The sequence below is a fragment of the Poecilia reticulata genome, chromosome 20 (assembly GCF_904066995.2).
Source record: "Poecilia reticulata chromosome 20, P_reticulata-male-v2, whole genome shotgun sequence".
Lineage (NCBI taxonomy): Eukaryota > Metazoa > Chordata > Actinopteri > Cyprinodontiformes > Poeciliidae > Poecilia > Poecilia reticulata.
In genome coordinates, this window is record NC_088849.1 from 13205687 (window position 1) to 13232406 (window position 26720).

At 37.6% G+C, this 26720-nt stretch overlaps 1 protein-coding gene across 1 annotated transcript; it reads right to left on the bottom strand.

Annotated features, from left to right (window-relative positions):
- Window positions 1–9768: 9768 nt before the first annotated feature.
- Window positions 9769–26426, bottom strand: timm21 (translocase of inner mitochondrial membrane 21). Its single transcript, XM_008438634.3, has 10 exons — window positions 25941–26426; window positions 25704–25766; window positions 25254–25351; window positions 24735–24808; window positions 24497–24602; window positions 21685–23990; window positions 21432–21511; window positions 19637–19796; window positions 17018–17150; window positions 9769–11754 (listed from the first exon to the last, which is right to left on the bottom strand). The coding sequence occupies exons 1-6, from the start codon at window positions 26233–26235 to the stop codon at window positions 23898–23900; spliced, it is 729 nt and encodes a 242-aa protein (XP_008436856.2). The 5' UTR covers window positions 26236–26426; the 3' UTR covers window positions 9769–11754; window positions 17018–17150; window positions 19637–19796; window positions 21432–21511; window positions 21685–23897.
- Between the last annotated feature and the right edge of the window lie 294 nt (window positions 26427–26720).

The window sequence follows — 26720 nt, forward strand, 5'->3', positions numbered from 1 at the left end:
TTAATTAATTCTTATCCAGGTTTCTTTTGCGAAGATATGGTGTTTTGTAGTGTCACACCAAAGGCCCGATCTGCTTAATGCCCCAGCGAGCGTCCATTACCACAACTTCATTCCCATTTGTGTTTGCACAAACTAAAGGAGAGAGAGAAAAAGAAGCATCTATCGATTCTGGCTGAAGCAGATTCACAGGAAGGTGACCCTTGAAGCAATTACAGTCCGGAGGACTTCTAGAAATTGGTTGTACTCGATGCTGAATTTATGAACTTGATTCTTCCAGATAAGAGAGAACAGTACAGTATTGAAATGTCAGCTTTTTTTTAAAGAGCAGAATGCTGCTCAAACAAACATGATTTACATTTTAATTTCTTTCTAATAGTCTCTACCACTCACCCTGGGAAAGCAGTTGTGCACCGAAATGATTTATTTGATCGCACCTTGAAGTTTACTTCCCAGTTGCGAGTTCGTTTGTCATAGCTCGTTTAATTTGTACTCAGCTGTCATAATTTCCCGACGAAAAATTTTAAAAAAGAAAAAAAAAAGAAAGAATCAAATTGCTGATTACCTCTCTCTACAAATCAATGAGGTATCTTTAGGAGCTTCTCTCCGCTGCGGCGTGCAGTGGAGGGAGGCAGTGGTAAGTAAATTGGAAACATAAAATGGGGTTTTATTGAACTGAAAGAACCACATGTTCTCACCAGTGGATTACCAGGACGCGATGGTGAGCTGCAAAATGCGTCATTTCAAACTTATTAAAAGTCCCGGCTTTTAAAAGGTTTGAAAGGTGTTCAGTTGTTGCTACAGTGCCGCGGCGCATTCAAATATTACAATGAGCCGAGCTTTTGTAATGCTTTTCCAATCAACCGCTCAATCAAAGTCATAACCGTCTGATCACCAGATGACTATTGGTTTTAGTGAGCGCGTCCCTGACAATGCAACACAGTTTTATTCAGGAAGTACATTTTAAGAAGGTTAGAGGTCAAATACTCGAAGATTTCGTTGGTGCTGCATCTGTTGCCCTAAAGTGATGCAGGATCACAGGACGATGCAGCCGTAGAATTTAGTTAGGATATTTGTATTCAAGTCAGACCTGGTCCTGTGTGCCTCAGTCCTCTTGTTGTCGAGGTGCTGCTGCGTTTTGTCCAAAATACGTTCCTTAGATTTATTTATCGTGCTGTAAATCTATATTTGTGTCAAAAAATGTGCCCCCTTTCATTTTATTTTTTATTTTTATCACACTGAACTGTTTCATGTCGCCAAACCAATGTTACTTTCAGACACAGATGCCCTGACCAAAAATACAAATAAAAAACTGTTTTCAAATGATGGCTTCACTTATTGAGGAGAAAAAGCTATCCAAACCAATCTGGCTCAACGTGAAAGAGTAATATACTTCAATTTATTTAGATTGCAATGTGATTTGTTGCTTTTTGAGATGTTTCGGCCTAGTTCGTGTTGTCGGAGAGGTTCTGTTTTTGGTGGATTTTTTGATTGGACGTGTGTTGTAATAGATATGCCTAGGCTGGGTTTGTGAAATTGAACTCAGGTGTCCAAAAATAAAAGTTGTTTGATGATCTGAAACATGTAAGCGTGACAAAAGGCATAAACAAAAGAAATCTCAGCAAGGTTGATCCTTTCAGAAGCGTGTTTTTCTTGATTTGTTTCAATGATTATCAAGATAAATTTTATGCAAAACTATTCAGACCACTTTGGTTACCAAGGGTTACTGATTGACAACATTATTTCCTTCGTGGGTGCGGAAGTGGAGGTGATGAGGGAGTAGAAAGACCTCAGTGTTCGCCTGGAAAAAAACTATAAATCAAGTAAAACACAGCAGAAACTTTGCAATTCAGACTTGTGGTTGGCACTCAAAATCGCCTGCTGAAGGAACAGTTGAACCGTTGTAGGTCTCATGCATAAAGCATGCATAAAGCTCTACACACCCCATAGTTGCACCAACCCAATGACTGTTTCTTAACTAAATGCAGCTGTAATCTATTTCTAAAGCTTATGAAATCGGCATACAGCTGAGACAGCAAAAACTGACTATAAAAGATTTTCAGGGGTGCTGCAGTGGTGCAAGGGTAAAGCACCATCCAAACATGGAGGCCTTAGTCCTCAACGTGGCCGTAACAGGTTCAAATCCCGGCCTGATGACCCCTTCTCTCATTACCTACCTTCCTATCTGAGCGCTCTCAAATAAAGGCCACTAGAGTCAATAAAACCATTTTTAAGGAAAGCTTTTCAGTAGGAATCAAGAACAGGTAAAATTATTGCAACTTTTTCCTATAACAATCATGATAAAACTACTCAAAAAAATATGTATGTGTCCTATCTACTTATTTAATATCATTCTCTGCTGTTTCTGTTTTGTTCTGCAACAACTGTGTGTAGTGATAAATTCCAGCCTCTGCAATGTTCCAATATTCGTTGTATAATTTATTTGATGTTTATTAGGATCGGTCTATTTTCCAAAAATCATTTGCAAGGTATATGTATCAGCCCAGCATCTGTCTGAGGGGCTATGGCTGACCAAACGCAGACTTGCTGACGAGTCATATTGTTTTAACTCATCTTTTCAGACAGATTTAGCAAGGCAACATGCCGCATCAAAGAAAGTTAGTACCTGTCTGCACTAATTAGTGTGTTTGACTAGTGATAAGTGTGTGATCTATAAGCGCAGACAAAGCAGTCACACACACACACACACACACACACACACACACACACACACACACACACACACACACACACACGCACACACACACACACACACACACACACACACACACACACACACACACACACACACACACACACACACACACAACTCTAGAGCTTCACAATTGGAACATATGCCTGCTATTTTATGAAAGCATAAGAAGAGCTTGACAAGTTTCAATTGCATCCAGGCCTACATGTAGCGATAGATCGTAAAAAATAGCTTTGAAGCATTCCTTCGCACTCATAGTCCAAGGATATTCCTGTGGATTACAAATATAGTGATTTTGGCACGCGAAGTTGAGTCCCCCAAAGACAGTATGAACGGCTCTGACTGTCTGTCATCTTCTACGGACTCCCACTTCAAGCCCATGAGCTTTTTTATTATTTTTTTATGAGGAAGGAACTCAGCACAGTTTGGCTCAAACATCAGAATCCAATTAAAATGTAAATTCACAGTAAGCTGATAAACGGAAACAACAGTTCTTTTGGCACCAAGCAGGAGGCATCCTTCTTTACAGGGAGCTTGTATCTTGCCTAGAACAGCATGTGAGCAATCAGGCCCAGGAAGTGCCTGGAAAACAGAACATCAGGGTGAAGACTGGCAGCTTAGAGAACCATCATTAAAAAAAAATATATATATATATATATATATATATATATATATATATATATATATATATAAGTTGCTGTTGTTTTCACAGTTTCTTGTTCAAGCCAGATCTTCTCGTTTTGTAAGACTTTGCTTTGACGTTAACTCTAACTTACTTAAAAGTCTGTCGTTGTGGAAAACAGAAATCTCGACATATGTCAGATTTCTTCACATATAAGGATGCTTAAAATGTTTCCAGGTCAAGATTTAATCCGGGGTTTGATAATGCTGCTGGAATCAGAAAGATACAAATGCATTTTACAAATGCATACAAATTGTACGCACCAACTGGGTTTTTTGCTGAGATAGGACCAAAAGGCATCAGTGTTAGGCACGAAGCCCTTTAGCGATTTGTAACTTATTACAGTCGAGACTTTTATTAAAAAATGCGAATGTCAACAAAAAAATATAGCATTAGAGTGATACTGCTGATAGAGAATACATTATTGAGCATACTAAAGTTAAGGAATGTAGACTGCAGCAGGTAATGTGCTAATATTTGCTAGCAAATGTCTAACAGCACATGAGGTGAAAATAGTTAGCAATAAAGCTAGCTAGCTAACTATGTATGCAGGCCTACCATGGATGTTAGGATCACAGTCAAAATAGTCAAGCTCAGAGGTGGAAGTGTTAAACTCTGTTGGTGCTTTTTAATATGCCCACAATACATCATGACAATAATTCAAGATATGGCATTAGGCAACAAAGGAGAGGCTAAAATAAGCACATTGCAGTCGGTAAGTGACCAAACCTGCCTCCAGACTTCAATCCTCAAGACAAACTGAAAAAGGGAGAACCGAAATGTATTCTGAGACGTGTGCAAATGCGGCGGCCAACTACCAAACATGTCTTAAGGTTTTTGTTCGTCACTAAGTTCAACATACTGTTTTGTTAGGGCATCGGATACTTCACATGATGACGTTCACTCACTTATTTACTTCCATGTTTGAATACTTTGAAATTGACGTCTATTCACAAAATGAATCTACAGTCAACAGTTTCTCCCACTGCACAGGAGTAACAAAGGACAATCAAAGGAAGTTTTTCATCTGATCAAACATCAAACATTTAATATTAAACATGAGTCCGGTCTTGACCGCCTTATCATTACGTCTGGACACATGCATGTCTGCAGCAGATGCTCATTTTTCCTTCCTATATCCACGCTTATCTTGTCATCACACAGATGCCCCCGTCCTCAAGATTATATCTAGAGTGGCAGTCCAAGGAGAAATGATCAACCTGCTTATCGCGCTTTAGACATTTGATGAAGATGAAAAGATGTGGATGGCTCTATTATAGTTTGGAGTGATGAAACAGCTCATTCAATGAATAAAAAATGTAAATGGTGTTACTTTTTCTCCATGTAACATGGTGTGCTCTTATAGGACATTCGGATTACTTAAAGAACCTCTGTGTACCTGATAATATCAAAGCTTGGATTATTTGAATAACATCAAAAGATTTAGGCACAACTAAAAATCTTAAGAGTTCACAACAGGGCACGCTAATAAAAACTGCTTATACCTTTATCTGGTAAGAAAAAAAAGAGACAAAACAACCTCAGAGGAATATCAAGTTATGTTTTTCACTTTGAAGTAATGTTCTCCATTTTTTAAATCTGCTTTAGCTTACGTTGCTCAAAATAATTTTCAGTTCTTTTGAACTTCCCTCTCGTCATTCAGGAGGAATTTTGGATCGCTCTTTTATACGGTGTGGCTGCGGTTCATTATGGTTTGCAGATTCACATTCGTGCACAGCTCTCTCTCTCTCTCTCGAGATCCTGTCACAACATTTCTACCAAGCTAAGATCTCATTCTTTTAGGCCATTAGAAGCACTTAATGATTTTGCTTTCTCAGTCATTTAACTGCTGAATAATAAGTGCATTTGAGCTCACTCTTCCTGAGATTTGACCTAGTTTCAGCCAGTCTGTGCTTGTGGTTAATAAACTGAACCCAGTTTATTAACCTGGGTTCAGGTTAATAAACTGGTCCAGGTCGTCCAGCCTGCCTGCATAGGGTGCAGGTCGTCCAGTGGTTGAAACCTATACAGTAAGTAAGATCTGATAAAACTTTGGCTATCGGTGTCCTGATACCAATTCACGACTACAAATGAAGTAGGTACTTGCCGATACACTAACTTTTGAAAACAAATGCGTTTTATTTAGACGTTTTTCTTTTTAAGCCTGTTGATGACGACATAATTTTACGATGCATCTCACTACCTATTTTAAACTCTGTATCTTGTGTTTTAAGGTGTAGTAAATACAGGCAATTTCACAAAACTTCAACAGGGCCTTTCTCGTTTTGCATTTTGATCTTCTTTCCCACTCTCACGTATGGTCATCACACCTTCTCTGAATATAAGTTGATTGCTCCCTCAGCCCCTTTTAAACTCAAATTTCCTTATTTGCTATTTTGTTGGTTTATGCCTCAGTGTTAGTTTAGTTGTTTTTTTTGTGAGTTCTTGTTTTGCACTGGGAGAGTTTTGAATTCTGTAAAATTATGAATTATGAATTCTGTTATTCATCACCAGCTGTCTCCCGCCAACTCTTTCTGCTTTGGATCCTCAACAACCACCCCCATGACAGATGATTTTAATTTTATCGTCACAAGTAAAACCGTTGAGTCAGGAGAAGTGTAGTTTCTGTTCAGTGATTGCAATGCATTGGCTTGGTTGGCTTCCACAGAAAAATCCTCATAATGTGGTAGAAATAAATAAATTACTTGTAATTCTTTAGTTTAAAAAATTGCCTTTTGACTTAAAACGTTGTTACTCAGGGGAATGTAAGGAAAATTAATGAAGCAAGAAAAAAAAAAGAAGTTGTGCAGTTTTCTTAACTTGGAGATGGACAGAAAAAGTTTGATCTACGACATCCTTTTCCGAACAAAAATGTATTTTCTTGCAGAGTTCAAAAGGTGTAGTGTTGTTTATTTATTTATTTATTTTCCTGGCAATTCCAGACTTTGCACCTTCAAAATACCTGTTGGATATTAAGCACTGCACATATTTGTGCATCCTGATAGCAAAATTCATCTTTTCCAGACATCTGAGGGTAATAGAGTCATCGCTTCATTTTTACAGATGGCCTTCCAGACCTCAATATCCTTGCAAGGGGTTCAGCGAAAGGTATTTGGAAATATTGTTTTTGGCTGTTTGCATTGTGAAGCTCTTTAGTTCAGAAAGTACCAAGATATTAAAGACACATCCACGATAGACTGTTGTCTTTTTCTGAAAAATGTTGAGATTTCTGTTAGTCAGCAAGCCTAGAAATGTGTATCTGAATCAGTGAATCAGTTCAGTCTTTTCAGCAGTTTAGCCTTGTATAAATCACATAATAACTTGTTACAACACTTACACACGCAGTATGCAAGTATTGAGAAAGAAACGTATTGTGTCACTTTAAACTCAAAGCAAATTCTTTTCATATAGCAGGTAAACGTTTAGAGCTCAATCACATTGCTTAACTTATCTGCTAGCACCTTTGAAATGCAAAAAACAAAAAAACATAACATCCCTATAGCAATCATTCCACTAAACGGGCCAACAAGTGATTTTAATCAAACCCGTATCCCTTTTGAAATGTATAAATCTTTAGAAGGAACGTTATTGTCAATTTATGTCCGTGGATGTGTGATAAAGCGGTGCTGAGCTCATTTCATCCAGCTTCACTGCTGCTATGATGCCCAGCAACAGGTGCGCCTGGTCGAGCTGCGTAAGGCCAAATCATAAATTGGGCAACACTGCTCTCTGGTGGCTAATCAGGGGTAATATGCTTATTTCTCCTTAAAAAAAATGAACGCGTCCAGTCGGTCATATTCATTGATTCATTTAGTCCAGCGTTACATTTTATGAAACATGAGCAAATAAAAAAAGAAGCTATTATTTAAATTATACCTAAATTAAACCCTTCCCACTGGATGCTTTATTTTCCTACCGAGTTCACTTCATTTATTTGAAACAAGTAAACAAAAAAAAACAAAAAATCACCTCTGCAGATAAGAAAATGATCTGAGCATAAATTTCATGAGATTTCACAGAAGATTTTTCAGAAGAAAAGAAAATCTAATAGTCAAACATTGTGTTGGGAGTGAGATGATAAGCAATAATAAATGGAACTATGAATCTTACCACTTCCAACGGAAAATCCTTAAAGTTGAAGTATGTATGTAAGTTTTACAACATTTTTTTAATATACATGTTAAAACTGTCATGTTGTGACAGTATAATATGAAACAGGTAATCTGTGAAAAGATGGAGCTAAAAGTGCTAATGACAACTTACCTTTATCCGCTGTCATCGATGGTCATGCTAACTAGCCCGAGCTCCCATGGCAGGTTCTGACATTGGGAAGAAGCTGTCCCATGGCAGAGAGAAAGGGGGAGGTAGTGAACAGCAAGTACCAATGAGTGATTGACAGCATTAAGAACCTCCTCCTAGCTCCCATTGGTTGTTTCTGACAGAGCAGTGTATTTGTGCAGAAGACAGCAGGCCCATAAGGAGAAGACGGTAGAGCTTGATTTTTTCCACAGGTCGTCTCGTGTTACACAAAGTATAATATGTTGTGATCATTTTAACAAATATGCAAAAAAAAAAAAAACATATTTCTTTTTAGAAACAGTACATTCTGTAGCTTTAAGGAGGTCCGCCCATCAATTTGTGATCTCAAGCCCAAGCAGATGTGTAAATGAACAATGATTTGAAGCACACACGCAAGTATATCACTCACTGAACAAATCTGTGTGTGGGGGCAGGTACTTTTCACTGCACTGCCCTTATAGATGCACCTTCCTCTTCACAGTATGCCAGTTTTAATCTTTAACAATGTCTGTCATTCCTTGCCGAGCCAGCTCACTGTTACATAGCTGAAGCCTTTTATTCAGCTAACTTGACTTTTAACACACTCATATGCTACTGCAAGAAGAATGTTATTATTGTATTTGCAACGCATCGTTTATGATTGATCCATCTGCTTTCCAAGAAAAAAAATAAAGCAGAAAGCTTTTTTCTTTCCTCTTCTGGTGAAACGATCATTTAAATGCTGCTCAGCCAGCTTGTGTATGTCGAGTACAGTAGAACAGAATCAGACTCTTCGACTCACAAGCAGAAAATGATAAATGTCTGAGCATCGGTGATAATATTTTATCCTCTGGTGCATGCACATATTTTATCTGCTTGTGTGCAAAAACCACGTCGGACAGATTTGCTGAAATATCGACGCACATGCTGCTTCACATCTAGGCGTTGGCAGAGTCTACAACTCATCAGGATTCAGGTAGCCCCTGGCATTCAAATGGCTATCTTCTATGCTCAATATCTCATCCCAGGTAAATGTTTGCTTCACGCACTGTGTTCTCTTTTTGGTTTTTGATATCCTAATTATGTGACAGAGCCGGGCATTATTGTAAAACTACAGGAAAAAGAAATGTTTTTATAAAAAAAAAAAAAAAAAATCAGATCTAAATCCAATTTGAAAACTGCCAATAAATCTCGAAAAATTGCATTCGTAGACTAGCCTGTGCAATCCAACGGATTTTGAACTAATTTGTTATCAAGAACGGGCAATGATTTTTGTTGCAAAGCTGGTGGAGACGTACCCCATAAGGCTGTCATCTGCAAATATAGAATAAGGTTGTTCAATAAAACATACACTAACCAGGCTAAGTGAAAATGCACAGCACTGCTCATCTTGTGCACTGGCTGTTTTTGTTCTGCAACATAGAATGGCAACAAAATGCATCGTTTGTGGAACGGAATATGAAACGGCTTAAAAAACTATGAGAACGTTTGCAATAATTTTACAAATAAATGAGATTTTTTTTAGATTCATTTAAACTGGTTTATTTGAGGACACAAAGGCTTAAATAGCTGTAGTCTGTCTTGCTTCGGGTTTATCGGTTTGCTGCTAAATTAGTTTTGTTCTTTTGATTTGCACCAGATTAAAAAAAAACAAACCCAGAATGAATAATGATGTTTTAAACTTCAAAAATATGCAACACAAAAGGATAGTTTTTTTTTTATACAGAAGATTTATTTCCCAATTCAATGCACAAAAAAATATTTTTCCCCTTAACTGTCACACCTACAAATAACTGGTTGAAATAAGTGATTTTTCAACCACCATAGGGAATGAACATGAAGTGAACACACCGGACATACAGTATATAACAGGACAGTATTGATTGTAGCAGAACGGTTAGGACTGTTTATCATGCTGCTGCTGACAGGTTAGTGATATCAAACAGGTTCAAACATACATTCATCTGTACCTTTGCTTTTGCACCCATCAGACTGAAAAACCAAACAGATGTATCCAGTAAAAGGCATAAGGGACAAGCACATTTATCATTGCAATGAAATGACTAACCATTACAACATAGCATAGATTTAAAAAAAAAAAAACAACACAACCCACCCCATTTCATACATGTCCCAAAAATTAAAATACAGTTATACAGCATCCATTCATTCATTCATTTTATTGTGAAATCTAAGGGTAAAGCAGAGATAAGATGGCCAACCAGTGCTGGAATGGGGAATGTGCATTTAGCTCGATAGTCAAAACATTGTGTTTGACGTCATTACAGGAAGCCATTAACCAAGATATGAGGCCCATTTAATCTCTGGCGGAAAATTTTACAGTTAAAAAAAAGGGGGAGGGGAGTTAAATTAGGTATACATTGGTCAAAGAGAGAATGTACAAAAATAAAACAACAAAACATTTATCCACAACTATTACTTTGTTTTTGGATGCTTCTTTTAGGGTTTTCCATGGGAGATAATCGGCCTCCATTTCAACCCGTTTCCAGCCTCCTAAACTGTTATGCCAAGATTTTTCAATTAATAAAGAGAACACCTTCTGTGGTCCTCCATGGCCAGGAAATCCAGATATTTTATTTAAATAAATAATTTAAAAAAAGAAAGCAAATTGAATTTTCACAGGCTTTGTGTCACCAAAGGCTACAGTTAGGAGCTGGCTTGGGTGGAATTTCTTCCTCTGTGCTGCTATGAAGAATCACTTGTTTGGTCACAAAATACACTGTTGTAGAACAAATATCTGAACTTTATATTCCGGGAGTAAATTACAATTTTAGCTTTATGATAGTCTTCTAAAGAAAATACTAAACGCCTTTCCAAAAATGGCAATTTACAAGAAAGTACAACACTTGAATAATGCCCACCTGCCTGTGCTTGGTTGCCAGAAAGATTACAAGGAACAGATGTTTTTTTTTTTTTGTTTAGTCATTTCTCACTATTTTTCATTTTTTAAGGCAAAAATAAGAGAATTTAGTGGATGACTGTAGACATAGCGATTTTACATAGTTTGATTTCATTTCATAAGAACTTTTATGTCTCCGTTTATCTTTTGGAATAAAGAAGCAAAGCAAAAAAAAAAAAAGTTCAGTAGTGACTATATCTGGAAGAATATATCCACTGACATTAAATGTTTCATCACCTTGCTCCCCTTCTGTGCTCAATCCCATTCAGTTAGGTAAACTAGCATCTCAGTATGAGCCACATCTTAATTATGTAAATGATTTAGTGCATTTATAGATACCTCAAGTGAAGTAATGATACACCAAGCAGACAGCTGATTATTTCTTATGCATATGTACACCTGGTGGCTCAAGATGTTTTAGATTGTCTAAAACAAGAATTTTAATATCAAACAGGTGCTGAATAATTGTGTCCTGGACAACTATAGAACAAAGTTTAAAAAAATGTAAAATCAGGAACAAGAACTCGCTTCTCCAAAAACGCTGTTGAGAATAAAGAAGTCAATTCAGCTCTGTGGGACATTGCAGACAAAACAGCAAGAGGAAAACATGTAAAAGAGAACACAGATTAAAAGTCCCTCTTTCTGTTGTTGATCCTTGCTGGGAAAACAGGTTCTGCGGTCCTGACCGAGGCACGAAGGCTTGCTGCAATCATCTGTTATTGCCAAACTCATCAGATGACCACTTTTTAATACAAGTAGAAAAGCAAATTGGTTCTAAAACCAACAAAGGCACACACACGTACACAGGCACACGCCCACCCAAATAAACATTTGCTCTCACGGTGAGAGTAAGGCAGGCAACGATCACTGAGGTTGAATGTAGGAAGGCAGTGCATGGGGCACGGGGGGGAGGGGGAAAAGGCAAACTTGAATGAGCGGCTGTTTAAGTGGCCCTGCTTTCTGGCAGAGGCTCTCTCTGGCTCACAGGACTGCCCTGGGGGCCGGCTACTGGAGGCGGAGTCAGTGTGTAGGGGGGAGGAGCTTCGCCGATGCGAATCGAGTTTCCACCCTCGGAAATGAGAGGAGTGTTGTGGGAGAGATGAGGTGAGTTGGTCTCGTCGGTTTGAGCGCATTCGCTGTAGGGAGGCGGCTTCAGGTCATCCTCTGCAAAGGGGGGGGGGAAGAAAAGTCAACCAGTTTTAAGCTTTTCATACAAATATATTCAAGTTTTAATCTAACTTGATTTTAAAATGTTTGTATTTGTATCCAAAACTCATAGTGATCATTTTTACCTGATTTACCTTCAGCCCACAAACTCTCAGGTCTTCGATGTTGTTGTTTTCTAATCAATTTTCTCCAACATTAAAATCATTCCATAACATTTCCTCATTATGAATACAACTGTGACAAATTGGATCTGGTTGGTTAACATATAACCATAACACTTCTATCCTTAATTCATTTTATAGTGTGATATTATTGCCTGCCTAAATACACGTCTCCTTATTTAGAGATTTTATAAAAATGAGTTACCGCTCACTACCGTCCTGGGTTCATGACCATCACTGTGCCTCAACCAGAAATTTTACAACAAGCATATTTGATCATTTTCTTCCACCTGGTGTTAGTTTAAAACACTTTTCAATTCTCCATTAAAGCTTAAAAAACAAACATAACGAAAAACACATGAGCAGGGCTCTGTTGGGAAACACCTGCAGCAAAAAGAACAGACTGAAAGTACAGTAAAAGTTCCCGAACAGCAGCACATTTCCAACACGGCTCACGATGCAACAAAAATTACCAGACTGATGACTCAACCATGCTGTGTCCTTAATATTTTTGGTCAAAAATTCACAACTGAAATATTGAGAAGCCATATATGCAGCGCTTGGAAAAAAATATACAAATGCCCTTGAACTTCAGATTATAACTCTGATGACCCTAAATAAGATCCAGAGTCTCATAATAAGTAAAAGGAATCTGAGTAATTTAATAAGAACATAGACCCAGCAGTTTTCTGAAGGTCTCAGAGGTTTGTAAGAGGATGTGGGAGAAAAAAAAAAAAAAAACAGCATGATGAAGACCAAGAAACATCGCAGACATGTTAAGGATTACATTTTGGAATGTGAAAACTGAATCAAGCTGCATTTTATTGAGGGGCTAGTCAAGGGGCTGAATAAAATCACAGATTTTTATTTGTACTATGTACTACTTGATGTTAGTCTGTTACATATAATTCCACTGAATACTTTTTCAATGTATAGTAGGCAAAAAATTGTAGCCAGTTTTTTTTTCTTTATTGGATTTATCTAATTGTTAAATAAACATCACAATATCTGATTTCAATGCGTCCGAATCAATTTTTTTCCTCCAAACATACCAAACTCTTTTTACAATCCAAATTGCGGGGTTAAAAAACAAAAAAATAAATTATTTTGGGTATGAATTGATTGTTACTCCTAATAGCTTGATAAAACCATGACACGAGTGAGTGAAATGAAAAAGATCCCATCACGTAATGACATTTCTGCTGAGCTGTCACCATTTCCACCCACTATAACCACATCCTGCCATCAGACTAACCATGTACTTCAGAGACAGCATGCAGGTTACAAAAGAGGAGGCTCTGAAGTTCAGCTCGGAGCCTCCTCTGCAGAAGAAAGCTCAGGTCAACCTAAATAAAAATAAATAAATCTCAAATTCAAATTAGGAGCAATCGTTCTGAGTTCCCCAAAGGGAAGAGACATTATTTTGAGCATATTAGTGAACACAGGAAAGCCAAAGTTAGTGAGGTAAAATAAGCCTTTAAAAAACTGACAACACTAACGGACACTGAAAAAAAAAGAAATACTTTTAAAACATAGATTAATATATTACCTTATTTTTTCTTTTTCCTGGAACTACTAAGGTAACAAACGTGGAGCTAACTTATTTAAATTCAAACTCATAATCAGCAGAAACTATCACTGAATTTTCATACACACAGATAGCGTCTTTCCTGTGTGGTAAAAACATAAAGCTTTTATTGTCCCTTACTACCATGTCAAGGTAAAATTCGTCCTCCATTAGGCTTCCTCTGCCTGAGTGAAACTGTACAGAAAACCACAGAGGAGTCAGTGATGAAGCCAGGCGGACTTTCCCACCATCGATACGTCATAAGGTGTGAATAAATTTGTGCAAAAGCTGGGACCAATTCAAATTGTGCAGCATAACATCTAGTTAACTTCAAAACACTTGCAAAGGAGTTCATGTCCTTTAAACTTTAACATATTATGTCACATTGCAACAACAAACGTCAATGTACTTTACTGGGATTTTGTGCAACTCAGCAAAACAAAGTCCCAAGTGCAGAACTAAGTGGAAGAGAAATGATACGTGATTAAGAATTTCATTGTAAAGTGCTTCTTGCCACCCTTTAAAATTTAACCCCTAAATCAGTGTTTCTCAACCTTTTTTGGGCCAGCGCACCCCTAGCCTTTATCCAGGTCCCTCACTGCCCCCCCACCAAAGAATTTGCAGGCTACTTTGCACTGACCATTATTTTATCATTAATATTACTATCCCTATTGTAGATGTTTTGATTTTTATGCTTGTTTCTGTATTTATTATCAAAAATAATTTCCCAGAGAGCAAAAAAGCCATGGGAATAGAAATTATTTTCACAGGCGTCTACAAAAAATGCAATGAACATTCAAGTTAAAATTGGTAGGCCTATCAGCAGCCAGTCAGAGTGGAAAAAATATTCTTATTCTTTGCCATTTTCTAGTTGTTAAATATTACACAAAATTACCAGATAAAAGATGTTCAACATGCCAGTTTAAACGTTGAACTATTTGCAAAACGACTGAGCTCTGCAACATTAAAACATGGATAGAACTGTAACTACTTTAATCATAGCTCTTCTTCTCTTCAATGTTTGTCTGTTTCTGGTGGTGCAGCTCTGTGCTGCCTTCAGGAGAATGGGACATTAGACTATCATCCATAAGTCTAATGTCCCATTTATTATTGCACAATAAATGGTTTGCATTTATTGGGCAAACCAGAGCTTTCAGTGGAAAAACTAAAGTTCCATATCCTTTTAATGCCATACAAATATGAGACAGAAACATGGATTATATCTTTATATAGACCTGTCTATTGATTTATAGATTAATAGTTTTACTGGACAGAAATTACAAAGAACAAATCTGGTTCTTAATGAAATCCTAATGAGTCAAATTGAAAGTGTCATGGAGTCATCAGCCTCATGACATTAACACTGACATAAACATAATATTGAAGAAATAAATATATCAAATCTAATTAAAAACATAAATAAGTGATCAGTTCTTTACCGTTATGGTCTGTAAGATATATTTATTCTCAGTATTAGATGTGGTCTCAACAAACCCCTTCAACAATATTATTTTACCTTTTATGTGGAAATAGTGTCTGTTCATTCTTGCCATACAGGCCTCTGTATTAATTATTGCTCGAAAGGTCTTGCCATACCAGTTTATTCCTCTGTATTTACTTTAGTTTCTTAGTTTATTCTTGCATTTTGTTCTTCATTCATTTCCATTTAGTTTCCATTGATTAGTATTATCCTCTCTTGGTTTATTGCTATGTCCACTTTAGTTTATTTCCTGTTGCTAGATTTATTTTATCATTTATCCATTATAAGACAAATGATATAAGATGAATAATCTTCACTCATCACCTGCTGCGCCGCCTAATCATCATGTTTCACATCATGTGTTGATTTTTTCACTGTTCAGCGTCGGATTCTCTGTTTTTATGCCATAATTCACATCTAGTTCGTTGCTCCGTTTTATGTCCCCCTTCTCCTGTTTCAGAGTTTTGCGCAATGTGCTCGTCTTTTTTTTAAGCCCCTAAGGTGCAGGGCAGTCGGGAAGCGTATCAATGGGGAAAAGGCAGACTGACATAAACCTTTTAAAACAACGGAAACAATTTCTGCATTCTGATTATTGAAATTTAAAAGTGCTGAGTTGTTCCATCACCCCCGTTTCATACCGGACCACTTACAGCACCGGTGTTAACGCTATAAAATGAACGCTCTCTATCTGGTATCACCCATGGAGGGATTTCTTTATTTCTTTAATTAAATGGGTTCATTTTTCAGAGGGATACACAGTGAGGGTATCGTGATTTTAACTACCAGTAGCTGGAAACGGAGCTGCGCCAAGAAGCTAACAAACATTGAATAGAAGAGCTGCCATCGATACAGCTGCAGCCAAGCATGATGTTACACAATACAGTTTTACCAAGTTGCTCAAAGTCTAAACTGGCATTGTTGTGCATTTAAGGTGTAAAGTTTACCTTCGACTAAACGCCCCCCCAAAGGCATCCCAGCGCCCCCCTTTTGTAAAAATGTCCGCCAGCGCCCCCTGCCATCCTCTGAACGCCCCCTGGGGGGCGGTACCGCCCATATTGAGAACCGCTCCCCTAAATAAAATCCAAAATAGTCAATAGAAACAGAATCCAGACTTAAATGTCTGCATAAATACAGACATTTACTTGTGAAGTCTGAAGCAAAGTTTTAGTAAAAAAAGAAAACAGGACATCCAGGGTTTTTAACATGTCATGGAGTAAAGCAATCCCTCATTTGAAAATGCAAAGTGTGTGATCCAACTACAAACCTACCAAAAAGTGCCTGTCCACCTTAACTGAGAGGTCAGACACGAAAAGTCAGAGAACCAGCCAAATGACCTGTGGTAACTACAGAGAAGCTTGTCAGATAGTGAATTTGTTGACAGCAGCTTGTGCACTCTATAAATCTGACCTTTGCGAAAAAGTGGCAGAAAGAAACTGTTTGAAAAGGCAACAAATTTGGCAGAAGGTGCTCTTGTCTGAAGAGAGGGATAGAGAAAAACGCCAACTTTCTGGTCTACAAGAAAAAAAATAGAAAAACAAAAAACACCATGAGTGGAAGAAAATAAACACAGTGCATCCCCCCGAAAGCACCATCCTCAACATAAAACATGGTGGCAGCATCATGCTGTCCCCCAGTGCTTTCCTAAATAGGAAGCACAAGGAAAGTGGGCAAGTTGATGTGAATATTAATAGAGATAAACACAGAGCAACCAAAGAAGAAAGCCTGTTGGTGGCAACAACAAATTTGAGACTGGGGTGAGGGTCACTTTCCACCAGGACAACTACATGAAACATACATACACAGCTAAAATAAAAATGATTTAAGGAAAAATGCTATTATGCATCTATTAGAGAAGCCCTCCATGTCCTCAATGCTGCTACTTTGATACAAAGTACGACAGACATCTAACATGTGAGTGGATAGCAGCAAAACACATAAGAGGAAGGAGATAGAAAAAAAAAAGAACTAAGTATTTATGCTGACTGGCTCTGATTGCACGAGGACATAAACTGATGGATTCCATATTACAGGTCTTATGTACGTGTTGGTTACCTCCAGAGACCACCTCGTATGGTGGGGGCATTTCCAGGTGGGAGAAGGATGCAGTCGGGGGCATTGTTGAGGAGGGTTCCTCGACCGAAGCGTCCTCCTGACCGCCGTACCAACTGGGCCACACAGATGCTTGCTACAGGGGAAGGAAATACACAGTTAATATAAAACACATGAGCAAAAAGCAGAAGCAACAGAAATGCTGAAGTGCATAAATGTACATACAAAAGACATCCATTATGAAGTTTCCATCTGGTCTGGTTTTATATGGACACTTCGCTAGAGATAAAAGTAATGATAGCACTGATTTTCTACATCTGTAACTCTTAAAGGGACGGTATTATGCATTTCCAGGCACATAGTGCCATCTTATAGCACAATTAAGTAAATATGTTACCTTCAGCTGTTATAACAATGTTGTATATCACAAAAATGATTCAAAAGAAATGTGATGTCTTTAAATTCTGTCTCTGTCTCTTAAGAAACTTTTGCTCTTTCCAACACTCCACCTTCAGAACATCATCACAACAATGCTTTGCATAATGCATTTTACGACCGTCTTTAGGAGAGTTGGACTGAAAAGTAGTTGGTATGAGCTCAGGAGATGCTGTTGCTAATGCCTGCTGCTGCTAGTCTAAAGGAGCTGTAGGGGAAGGGTGCTCTGTGAGGCAGAAGCTCGGCTAAAGACTGCAGCTCCAAGGAGCAGCTGTGTGAAAAAGACGGTGCTTGGTGAGTAAGTATTTAAGTACCACCTCCAATGGTTGCCATGAGAGATTCAAGGATTCTCAAACATGCATAAAAGAATCAAAGCAACACACTCCATGTATATGTGATGGAGTAATATTGCACGATTTAAGGCTAAAAAAAAAAAAAAGGAGATTTTACATAATACCACCTTTTCCTCCCTTTAGGAAAAGTTTTCTCCGGGCCAAATTATTATCATTTCTGAACCTCAGTTATCAAATGTCATTAGGCCACAACTTAACCACCAAGGACTGATTCAAATAAGCAGCATACCACAGACAAATATTAAAACCAATTTATGTGAAAGGTAGCATTCAAAAGAACATTTATGTCTCTTATCATATTATGAGTTTTGTAGTTGAAAGTGAATAATGTGGCTAGAGAAGGTTTCGCAATTCATTTAGGCTCAAAATTAGATATTTTGTAATTTTCCCAAACAGCGCTGAGTCACGGATGACCTTAAGACCTTCCTGCTGCACATTCCATTATCATCTAAACATGGAACAGTATCCACCAGAGACAGCAAAGACTGCCGGGAGGACAGAAAAACAACAAGAGGAGTATGCAAATAATTTATAAAAAGACAGAAAAGTGGGAACAATCAGTTAATAATCAGACGGAATAAGGAGTGTGAAGAAGCTGGAAAAAAAGTGAGAAATGTGCAACAAAATGTGCGTCAGGTTGAGGTTCAAGGTGACAGGGATCCTGATCCTACAAGCTGGCATGTAATTACTTGTCTGACACAAAACTGACAGAAGCCACTAGACTGCATGTTCTTTCATGTCTCTTAAACATTCAGATATGACGCAGGATATTATAAATGATCTGGGGAAACCCGAGCCTAAGAGCACTGGCATTGAGCAGTTTCATTTATTTTCTTCTGCAAATGGGGCATTTCCTGGGGAACAAATATCCCAAACAAGGCTAAAAATGCAAAAGTCTGTTCTCAGATGTAACAAGATGAATTAGAAAAAAAAACCAATATGTTATGGGTGTAATGACTCAACTCCTTTTTCTTTGGACATTTTTAGAAGAAAGGAAGGAAATGTTTGTTTTAGCAAATTGAAGATTGTGCCCAGTTGTTATAAAAAGGCTATGAAATTTACAGGTCATGGGGCCAAGCCTGAAGAGGTCATCTAAGGTCATCCAAGGCAGTTCTTGACTGATCACTGAAGCATCAATACAATAGGAAGTTATACTTTAAGTGAATTATATTGTAAAGCTTTAACAGATCAGTCTAAAAACAAAATTCCATTTCTTTGAGTATTTCTATGCTTTGGATGACAAAGACAAACAGAAGATGAAAGTTTTAACAATCAGGCAAGAACGGAAATACAAACAATAACTGGTAAAATTGCTTTTTTAGTCAAAGGTGGAGCATACAGTTGTCTGTAAATGAGTGAACTCAGCTCTTAGTTTGTTATCAAAACATTGCACAATGCAGTTCTTACAAGTACGGTTGAACTGTTACTGTATCACACTGTTGAAAGTCATGAGTTAAGCGTCTAGATTTCTGCTATTTATTCAACTAAAACTCATATAAAAAGCACAAACGCATCTACTGAACTCTGACAAAGATCTTTACACTAAATGTACAAAGTAACTAATAAGAGAGAGCGGAAACAAACGCATTCCTGAGTGAGACCACAAAACAACTCGTCTGTTAAAACATCACCCAGCCAGCAGTGACCTTATTCGACTGCGTCGTACTCGCTGAACCAAATGTCTCTTAAGAGATTATCTTTATCCCAGAAACCCTTGAAGCTGTCCAAAGCCATGACCCAACAATAATGAAGACGTGCTGGAAGCAGAAAACCTCTTCAGACGCTGACAGCTACATGACGCATTTCAGAAACAGTAGTTGGGTTCTGCACTTACATTCTGTCTCTCACACATCTGATGAAGGTAAGCCCTTCCTCCGACGATGACGATCTGTGCATTGCGGGTGTTGCTCAAATATGCTGCCAGTTGCCTTTGTCTTGACCGGTACCAGCACACATAGAAGAAGATCTTTATGATGATGAATATTATAACAACTCTGTGGGGGAGGGAGAGGAGAAAAAGATGTTTAAAATAAAACCCTCCAAGATCCAAGTGGTAAACATTAAAAGGTGCAACAGTCAAAATTCTAAGAAGGAAAGAAGGAGGCGTCTCCTCAGCCTCTAAATCATAAATAGCGTCCAGGCGTTAATATATAATGACCACGGATGTAACAACTGTTTGCACGTCATGCGGTTTTGCACCTTTTAAAATCTTTACCACACATATGTATTATCTGTAACCACTGTTTGTGAATGTGCTCCATCAGAAATACGCAATGTTATACACTTGCTTAGTAGTTAATATGCCTTTGAGTACCACTGGGTTCTCCTATTGTTGTTTTCCAAATTGCAGCCAAAACATTGTTAAACGGACGTTATTCCAGGTTCTGATTAGAGGGAACTGGAACGCCGCAGAAGCAGCCACTAGCAGTTTGTTTTTTCCTCAGTTCACTTTTTGTCCTCTTCACGTTCTATGGTGGTTCTTAAACCATATATTTTTTATTGAACATCCCTTTTGAGAAGTATCTTTAAAGCAATGTTTTTGGTAGTTACATAGAAATTGTATCTACCTTTTTTTTTCTTAAGTATTTTGTAAATAACTGAGACCAACGTTTCCTTTGAGTTAGTTTGCTAAAGTCAGGAACTGCCCGATAGGCGATTATGTTTAGGCTGGAGGCAGTGCAGCACAAATGAGCTTCCTGTGTCAAACACACACCGAGAAGGGAACATGTAGAGCTGCCCTGTCAGTAACTACTCAACAGAAAGATGAGGAAGTATACAAAATATTTTTAACTCCTTTGAAAACTGAGTCAATATTTTTAATTTCACATTGCTTTATTTTTACATCACAAAGTTACTTGCATTACTTTTGCTTTACGGTTTTTGTACTCCATGCACACCTCAGAAGGGAATATAACATGTGATGCACCACCTCCTACCTCTGTTTCACATGTGAGTAATTAAGAGCTTTTCTGTGTAAATAAGTACGACAAACACGACAATCATTTGAAGGTTCATAAAATCGTGCTGTCATATATTGCAATAGTGTTTTGGTGACTGCAGTTGTTTTAAGAGGGTAGAAGCCTGCTTTGGCAGTTTTTGAGGTAATTTTAACACAACTTTCTGAGATCAAATAATCTGTATATACACTAATGAGAGAAATCTATTGAAAGTAACATATTAATAATGTACAACATTCCAACAAAACCTCCGTATCTATATTTGTAATATTAACTAAATTGACATAATTTTAAATGTATTCTTGTTTTCAAGCCAGAATATTGTTTGTCATTGTCATACATACATATAATATGATCCAGTAATACTTATTACAAGTCAAACATAAAATAAGAACGACATGGTATTATTCATCAGAATATGAACAGAGATGAACAGTTGTTTTCAGGACTGTACGATTTTTTAAAGCATTTTTTTTAGCAATAAATGATAGTTAAATCGCATAATACATTTTTAACTTATAAACAGCAGATACCAAAATTTTCAGTACGACTACAGCACAACCAACCAAAAGCGACACACTGTTGGTACGCGAGTACAAAGCCATCAGTCTACAGTCAAAAAGAAATCACAAAGACACAGCCATTGAAAAAAATAAATAAAGATTCACTTACATATACCAGTAAAGCTCCATTTCATAAGACGTTTATAACCGAGAGGAGCGTCTCATTACTGAAGAACCACACAACTTTCCCTGCAGACGGGAACAATTTTAGTTACAAGGAAGCAACATTTCTCACTTCAGTTCACTTCACTGCTAGCAGACTCAAGCATGCTGTAGCATTTCTGTAACTTTAGACATAAAACTTTAAACACCAAAAGTCCTTTGTAAAATTAGAAACAAATTTAGTATGGAAGTAAACTTACCTTAAAGAGACAGAGACGTCCACCTGAGTTGGCTAGCAAGGTGTGCCATTTCTCTTTCTATTTCGGGTGAGAGGTGCCAGTGAAGCTCCGGGAGCCAATAGAGGCTGCTGCTAGTTTTAGCTAGGATATCCGTGTAGCAGGCCAAAACAGCGGCAGCTTTAGTCACTTATTCGGAGCGCAAAACACCGACTGAAACTGTTCTGTTTGATAAACACGCCTCTCCGTTGTTCACAACATGCCATTTACTATCAACTGGGCGAGCTATTCGTTGAGTTCAGGTTAAATAAAGAACTTAAGTAGACTGAGCGGAGTTGAAGCTAACGCAGACTGACTGACCACATCCTCCTGTGTTCTGTGCTGCTTTCAGTTACCCAGGTGGGCGGTGTTTATGGGGGTGTTGGTTTCGCGCTTCCAGTAAGATGCTCCCCCTTCACAAACCCAGTTCTTAGTAAGAATTAATTGGTAATTCTTTGCTTTTAGACTGTATAAATAACGATCCGGTCATCCATGCCGTATGTAACCATACGAAATAGCTTTGTTTAGACACCCATTATATTTTCTATAAAATGATTTAGAAAATCATTCCTGCTGCTCTACACACTTCATCTGATTTCTATATATTTTTTTCTGATTTTTTTTCTACCATATATATTTGTAACCAACAGAATAATAATTAAATAAGAACTACAGATAAGAAAGTACATAAAAATGTTTTAAGGACTTGATCAAAAACCCCATCAGAGCATTGCATGAAACTAGTTTCTTCCTTTACTTTCTAAGTAGAAAAGGCTTTCAAGTGTCAAGTTTTAGTCTGACTTTTGATTACATATTATTTGTGTTGAACTACTTTGTGTTCTAACAATTTCAACAACTTTTATCCTTGACTAAATAAATGTACATGCTGCTATATTACGATTATTACCACTATTTTGATTTATGAATTTGTCTTTATTAACTTTAGAGGCTTCATCACATTTTGACATGGACTTCCTGATGTTTCTCACTGCATGATTGTGTTTCCTCAGTTCTGAAACATTTATAAATGATTCAACACACTTCTCTATTTTAGTGTGCTTTTTATGTTGGTTCAGCTGTTTTTTAATCTTTGTGCAGCACTTTTGAGCTACACCTGTCCGTAAAATGCCAACTCGGCAAATAAAGTTTGATTGTTGTTCATTAGAAAGTAGCAGCAGCAGCAGCTAAAACCCTTGGAGACTGAGTCAGTACCAATTTCATACAGAGAATTTGACTGACAAACTGTAAATGTGGCAAATATGGAAAACTCCCGCCAAAATATTAGTGGCGCATGCAAGTTGTTGGCTTTTGAATGAGGTCTATTAGATTCTATAAAGCATCAAAATAGTATAAAGTATTTAAAAAACAGTTTAACAGTAAAAGATTTGTCTTTTGAAGAGCATCGGTAGACATTGTTTTGGGAATTTTCTTCTGCAAGTTTTAACTTTCTGTTGTAACCCAAGACATTTCACCCTGATTTTTTTTATAGAGTATCAGTAAGATTTATATTAAAAAAACAAACAAAAAAAAAAACACAATTATAATTGCTGTTTGTTTAGATCCGTTCAAGAGTTTATAATCTCCTGCACAGTAGCAGGAATAAAAACAGCAATCCAGAGATATTTAAATGATATGTGACCAAGCTTTACACAAAAAATTAAAGTTTTAATGAAATAAAAAAAAACGGACTAAAATAATGTCATGATAAATATATCAAATAAATAAGACACGCAACACAATAATTAAGATTTTTGTCTCCATCTGGTGGTCAATATATTAAGATGCACCATACTATTCAAAACAATGCAGAAAATACACAGCTAACCAACCAATTTCACAATTTAAAAACTGTTTTTATTTGCTGTAATAACTAAAAAAAAATACTAGTCCTTTTTATTAAAAAAGAAAAAAAAATACATAAAATTTAGCTGAGCAAAATAATCTAAAACCGCAGGTAACAAATTAGATTAAAAAACTCCACGTATTTTATGAAAGTTACAATCCATAATTTTATCCCAAAACAATTCCTATTTGTAATACATTTGACTTTGTTAAACTGCTACAAGAAAAATGACTTTCAATCAACCAAAAATATTGCAAAAAAAAAGAGAAGTTTTTCATCCATGGACACAAACACCTGCATTTTAGTTAGACAGCATTTCCCTGTTTTTAAATCTGAGAAGTCATGTAAATCTTGCTCATCTGTTGTCTTCCACAATAATGCTCCTCCTTGGGTATGTGTCTACGTCCACAAATATATAGCGAAATTCATATTTTCCAGTCTCAGCATTCTGAAAATTATAAAACAGACGTCAAGAACCAGACAGATATAAAATTAGAATATTCTCATTAGGACTTAGAGTATGTTGCAAAATATTCAATTTATTACACATTGTCATGTTTTAAGCAGATTCCTTATTGCAAATAATTAGGATTTTATGTGATAAGACCATTTTCACATTCTTACAGGATCAGTCCAAACATACAAGCAGAGCTACTGAGGAATAGCATAAATCAAAGCATAAGAATCAATAAAATAAGCCCAAAAGTCAGTGCTAAATTATATTGAGAAACTGGCAAGATTTAGAAACTGCTGTTCACAAATCTCACCCACCCACTGTGGCCGCTGAATAACTTATCAGACTTTTCTTTGTTATAAAATTGTTCGACTTACTTAGGCTTTAGAATTACGCACAACGTTTTGTCCGTCTACGACATAAACTGAAAATAACACTCAAATTTGTAGTTTGGAAACTGGAAAAATGTGTAAAAGTATGAAGCCAGGTAAAGTACGCACCTCTTTTGACTCCGAATGCACCGTTCCTTTCAGGCCCGGCTCTGAGCCTTCGATGTAAAATTTAACTCTCATATGTTTTAGTCCATCCTTCATGTACTCCGTGTGTCTGAGTCGGAAACAGAAGCAAGCACAACGTTACAGGGAAGCCACCACAAAGACGCCGATCTCTATTGAGAGCCACATAAAAAAAAAGCCTTCCTAAGATATTTTTAAGTTGATGTTTGATATTAAAGCCCACCTGACTTGCTGCCTCCTTCCTCGACGGGTGGTCTCACCATAGCATTTGATTGGCTCGCCAAAGGCACCGATCACCTGCATTGCATATTGATTCAAATGTTTCAGAGTAGGGCACTTGTATCTGAATTGAACCAACAACAACAACAAAAAAACCTTTGGTTATAGTGGGAGATGCAGTCGGTCCTCAGCTGTCTACTGTCGTACTGTCACACTCCAGGCTTCAATGCTTGATCCCAATTTTTTGTGAAATCCATTTTTTTTTGTTTTTTTTGTGTGTGGTCAGTAAATATTTCCAAATGCATTCGACTTGTATGTGATCTCCTGTGAGAACTGCAAACAACCTAAAAGTGTCCTGCATGCACAGTAGGGGATGCAGTAATGTCACGCAGAGTAAGCATACTCGGTGTTTGCGGAAGTAAACATTGTTGGTGATGGCGGAGCATATTTTAAAGTTGCTGTCCAAATGGAGCCAGCACATTGGCAACTTATTGTCATGGTATGAGCGCAGACTTATTCTCACCTCTGGGTGGGATTTGACCATGTCAAAAGCTCTGCTGTAGACCTTGTTTGGGCTCGAGGAAGAAAACAGCTCCTGAAACACCACATACAGCAGCCCACCTAAAACAGAAACGCACAATCTACTAAAGCTCACTGGTATTTCAATTGGAATGATTTGGATGAAAGTATTCCAGGTGACATTAGTAAAACATTGTCAAAGGGTATTCAATATCCTAATTCCATATGCTCTGATTCTCTCATTAAGATAGATTGAAGCTAAATGTGAACTGGGGAAAAAAAGGACGGATAACAGATTGGGACTAATAGACAGATCAATAGATGAATAAAGGATAAATGCTGATGGATTAGTGGATGGATGGAATATTCACACAAGAAAGTGAACAAAGTCTGGGTATTCAAACACTATTTGTTTCTATAATTTCCCAGACTGCAAAAGAACCATTTTATTTACCTGTCACTCCCAGCCCGATGAGAACTACTATCAAGTAGGTGAAGTCTCTTCCAGCTTCTTTCACTGCAGTAACCAGAGGATGGGGTGGTTAAAAGCCGATTATCAGATCCAGTCTACATAATGTAGTCCAGCTAAAAGGTATTCAGTGGGATGCAGTAAAGAGCATTTAGTCTGAACAAAAACATTTCTACTAAGCTTACAGGAGGACTCTGGTCATTTTCTTATTTCCTTGCATACCTTTCTGTGCAGCTGAAGGTTTAGGCGTCCCACTCTGATACCTGGACACAGACTTGCCTCTGTCTTCGGGGCTGCTTCTGCTTCTGGCTGTACAGTGGACAGACGCAACTTGGTGTCTCTGACTTGCAGCGAGACAGCCCAGTGAAGAAACCTTTGACCCGAGGCGGACAAATGCAGGTGCTGTGCTCAATGCCCTGTGCGTGTGGACGACATAGCACCGGTGCACGCAGAGTTGTGTCGCGGTTTGTCTCAGACTTTCGTGCAGGACTTTCAAAATGTGACAAGTACCAATCATTATTCTGGTTGGGACGCCAGTAAACAAAGGAGAGATAATTACACTACCGCCCTGAATAAGTACGTAAAAGTATATTATTATGACATGGATACAAACTAAAACTACTCCAACCTCAACCGTATAGTGTCAAACAATTCAGGACGCAGGGCGCATGACTTTGACGTGCACTTATTCTCCCATATTTGGAGGAAGCATATCTCCACCTACTTACTGGGCTGGAGGATGATCTGCATGAAGTAGATGAACTGAAAATAGATGCGTTTATTTATTTGGGATTACAAATTTAAATGACGGAGCCATCAACAAGAAGACAGGGGGCAGACCGAATTTTGATTATTTTCACAATTTATATTGGAAGTGACACAAATTAGAACTAAGGCAGAGTGGTTTGGAGACTAGGTTAGAAAGGAAAGGCTGAGAAGAATTGGACATATGGAGAAGAGGTATAATGGGTTCATTCAGGGAGAAGTTATTTATGGAGCCAG

Excerpts from the sequence above, each read along its gene's own strand:
- timm21 (XM_008438634.3), bottom strand. The coding sequence starts at position 26,235 with ATGATTGGTACTTGTCACATTTTGAAAGTCCTGCACGAAAGTCTGAGA. Across the intron at positions 24,809-25,253 it reads TGGTCAAATCCCACCCAGAG|GTGATCGGTGCCTTTGGCGA; the intron begins GTGAGAATAAGT and ends TATGCAATGCAG. Across the intron at positions 23,991-24,496 it reads TGCATTCGGAGTCAAAAGAG|AATGCTGAGACTGGAAAATA; the intron begins GTGCGTACTTTA and ends TATAATTTTCAG.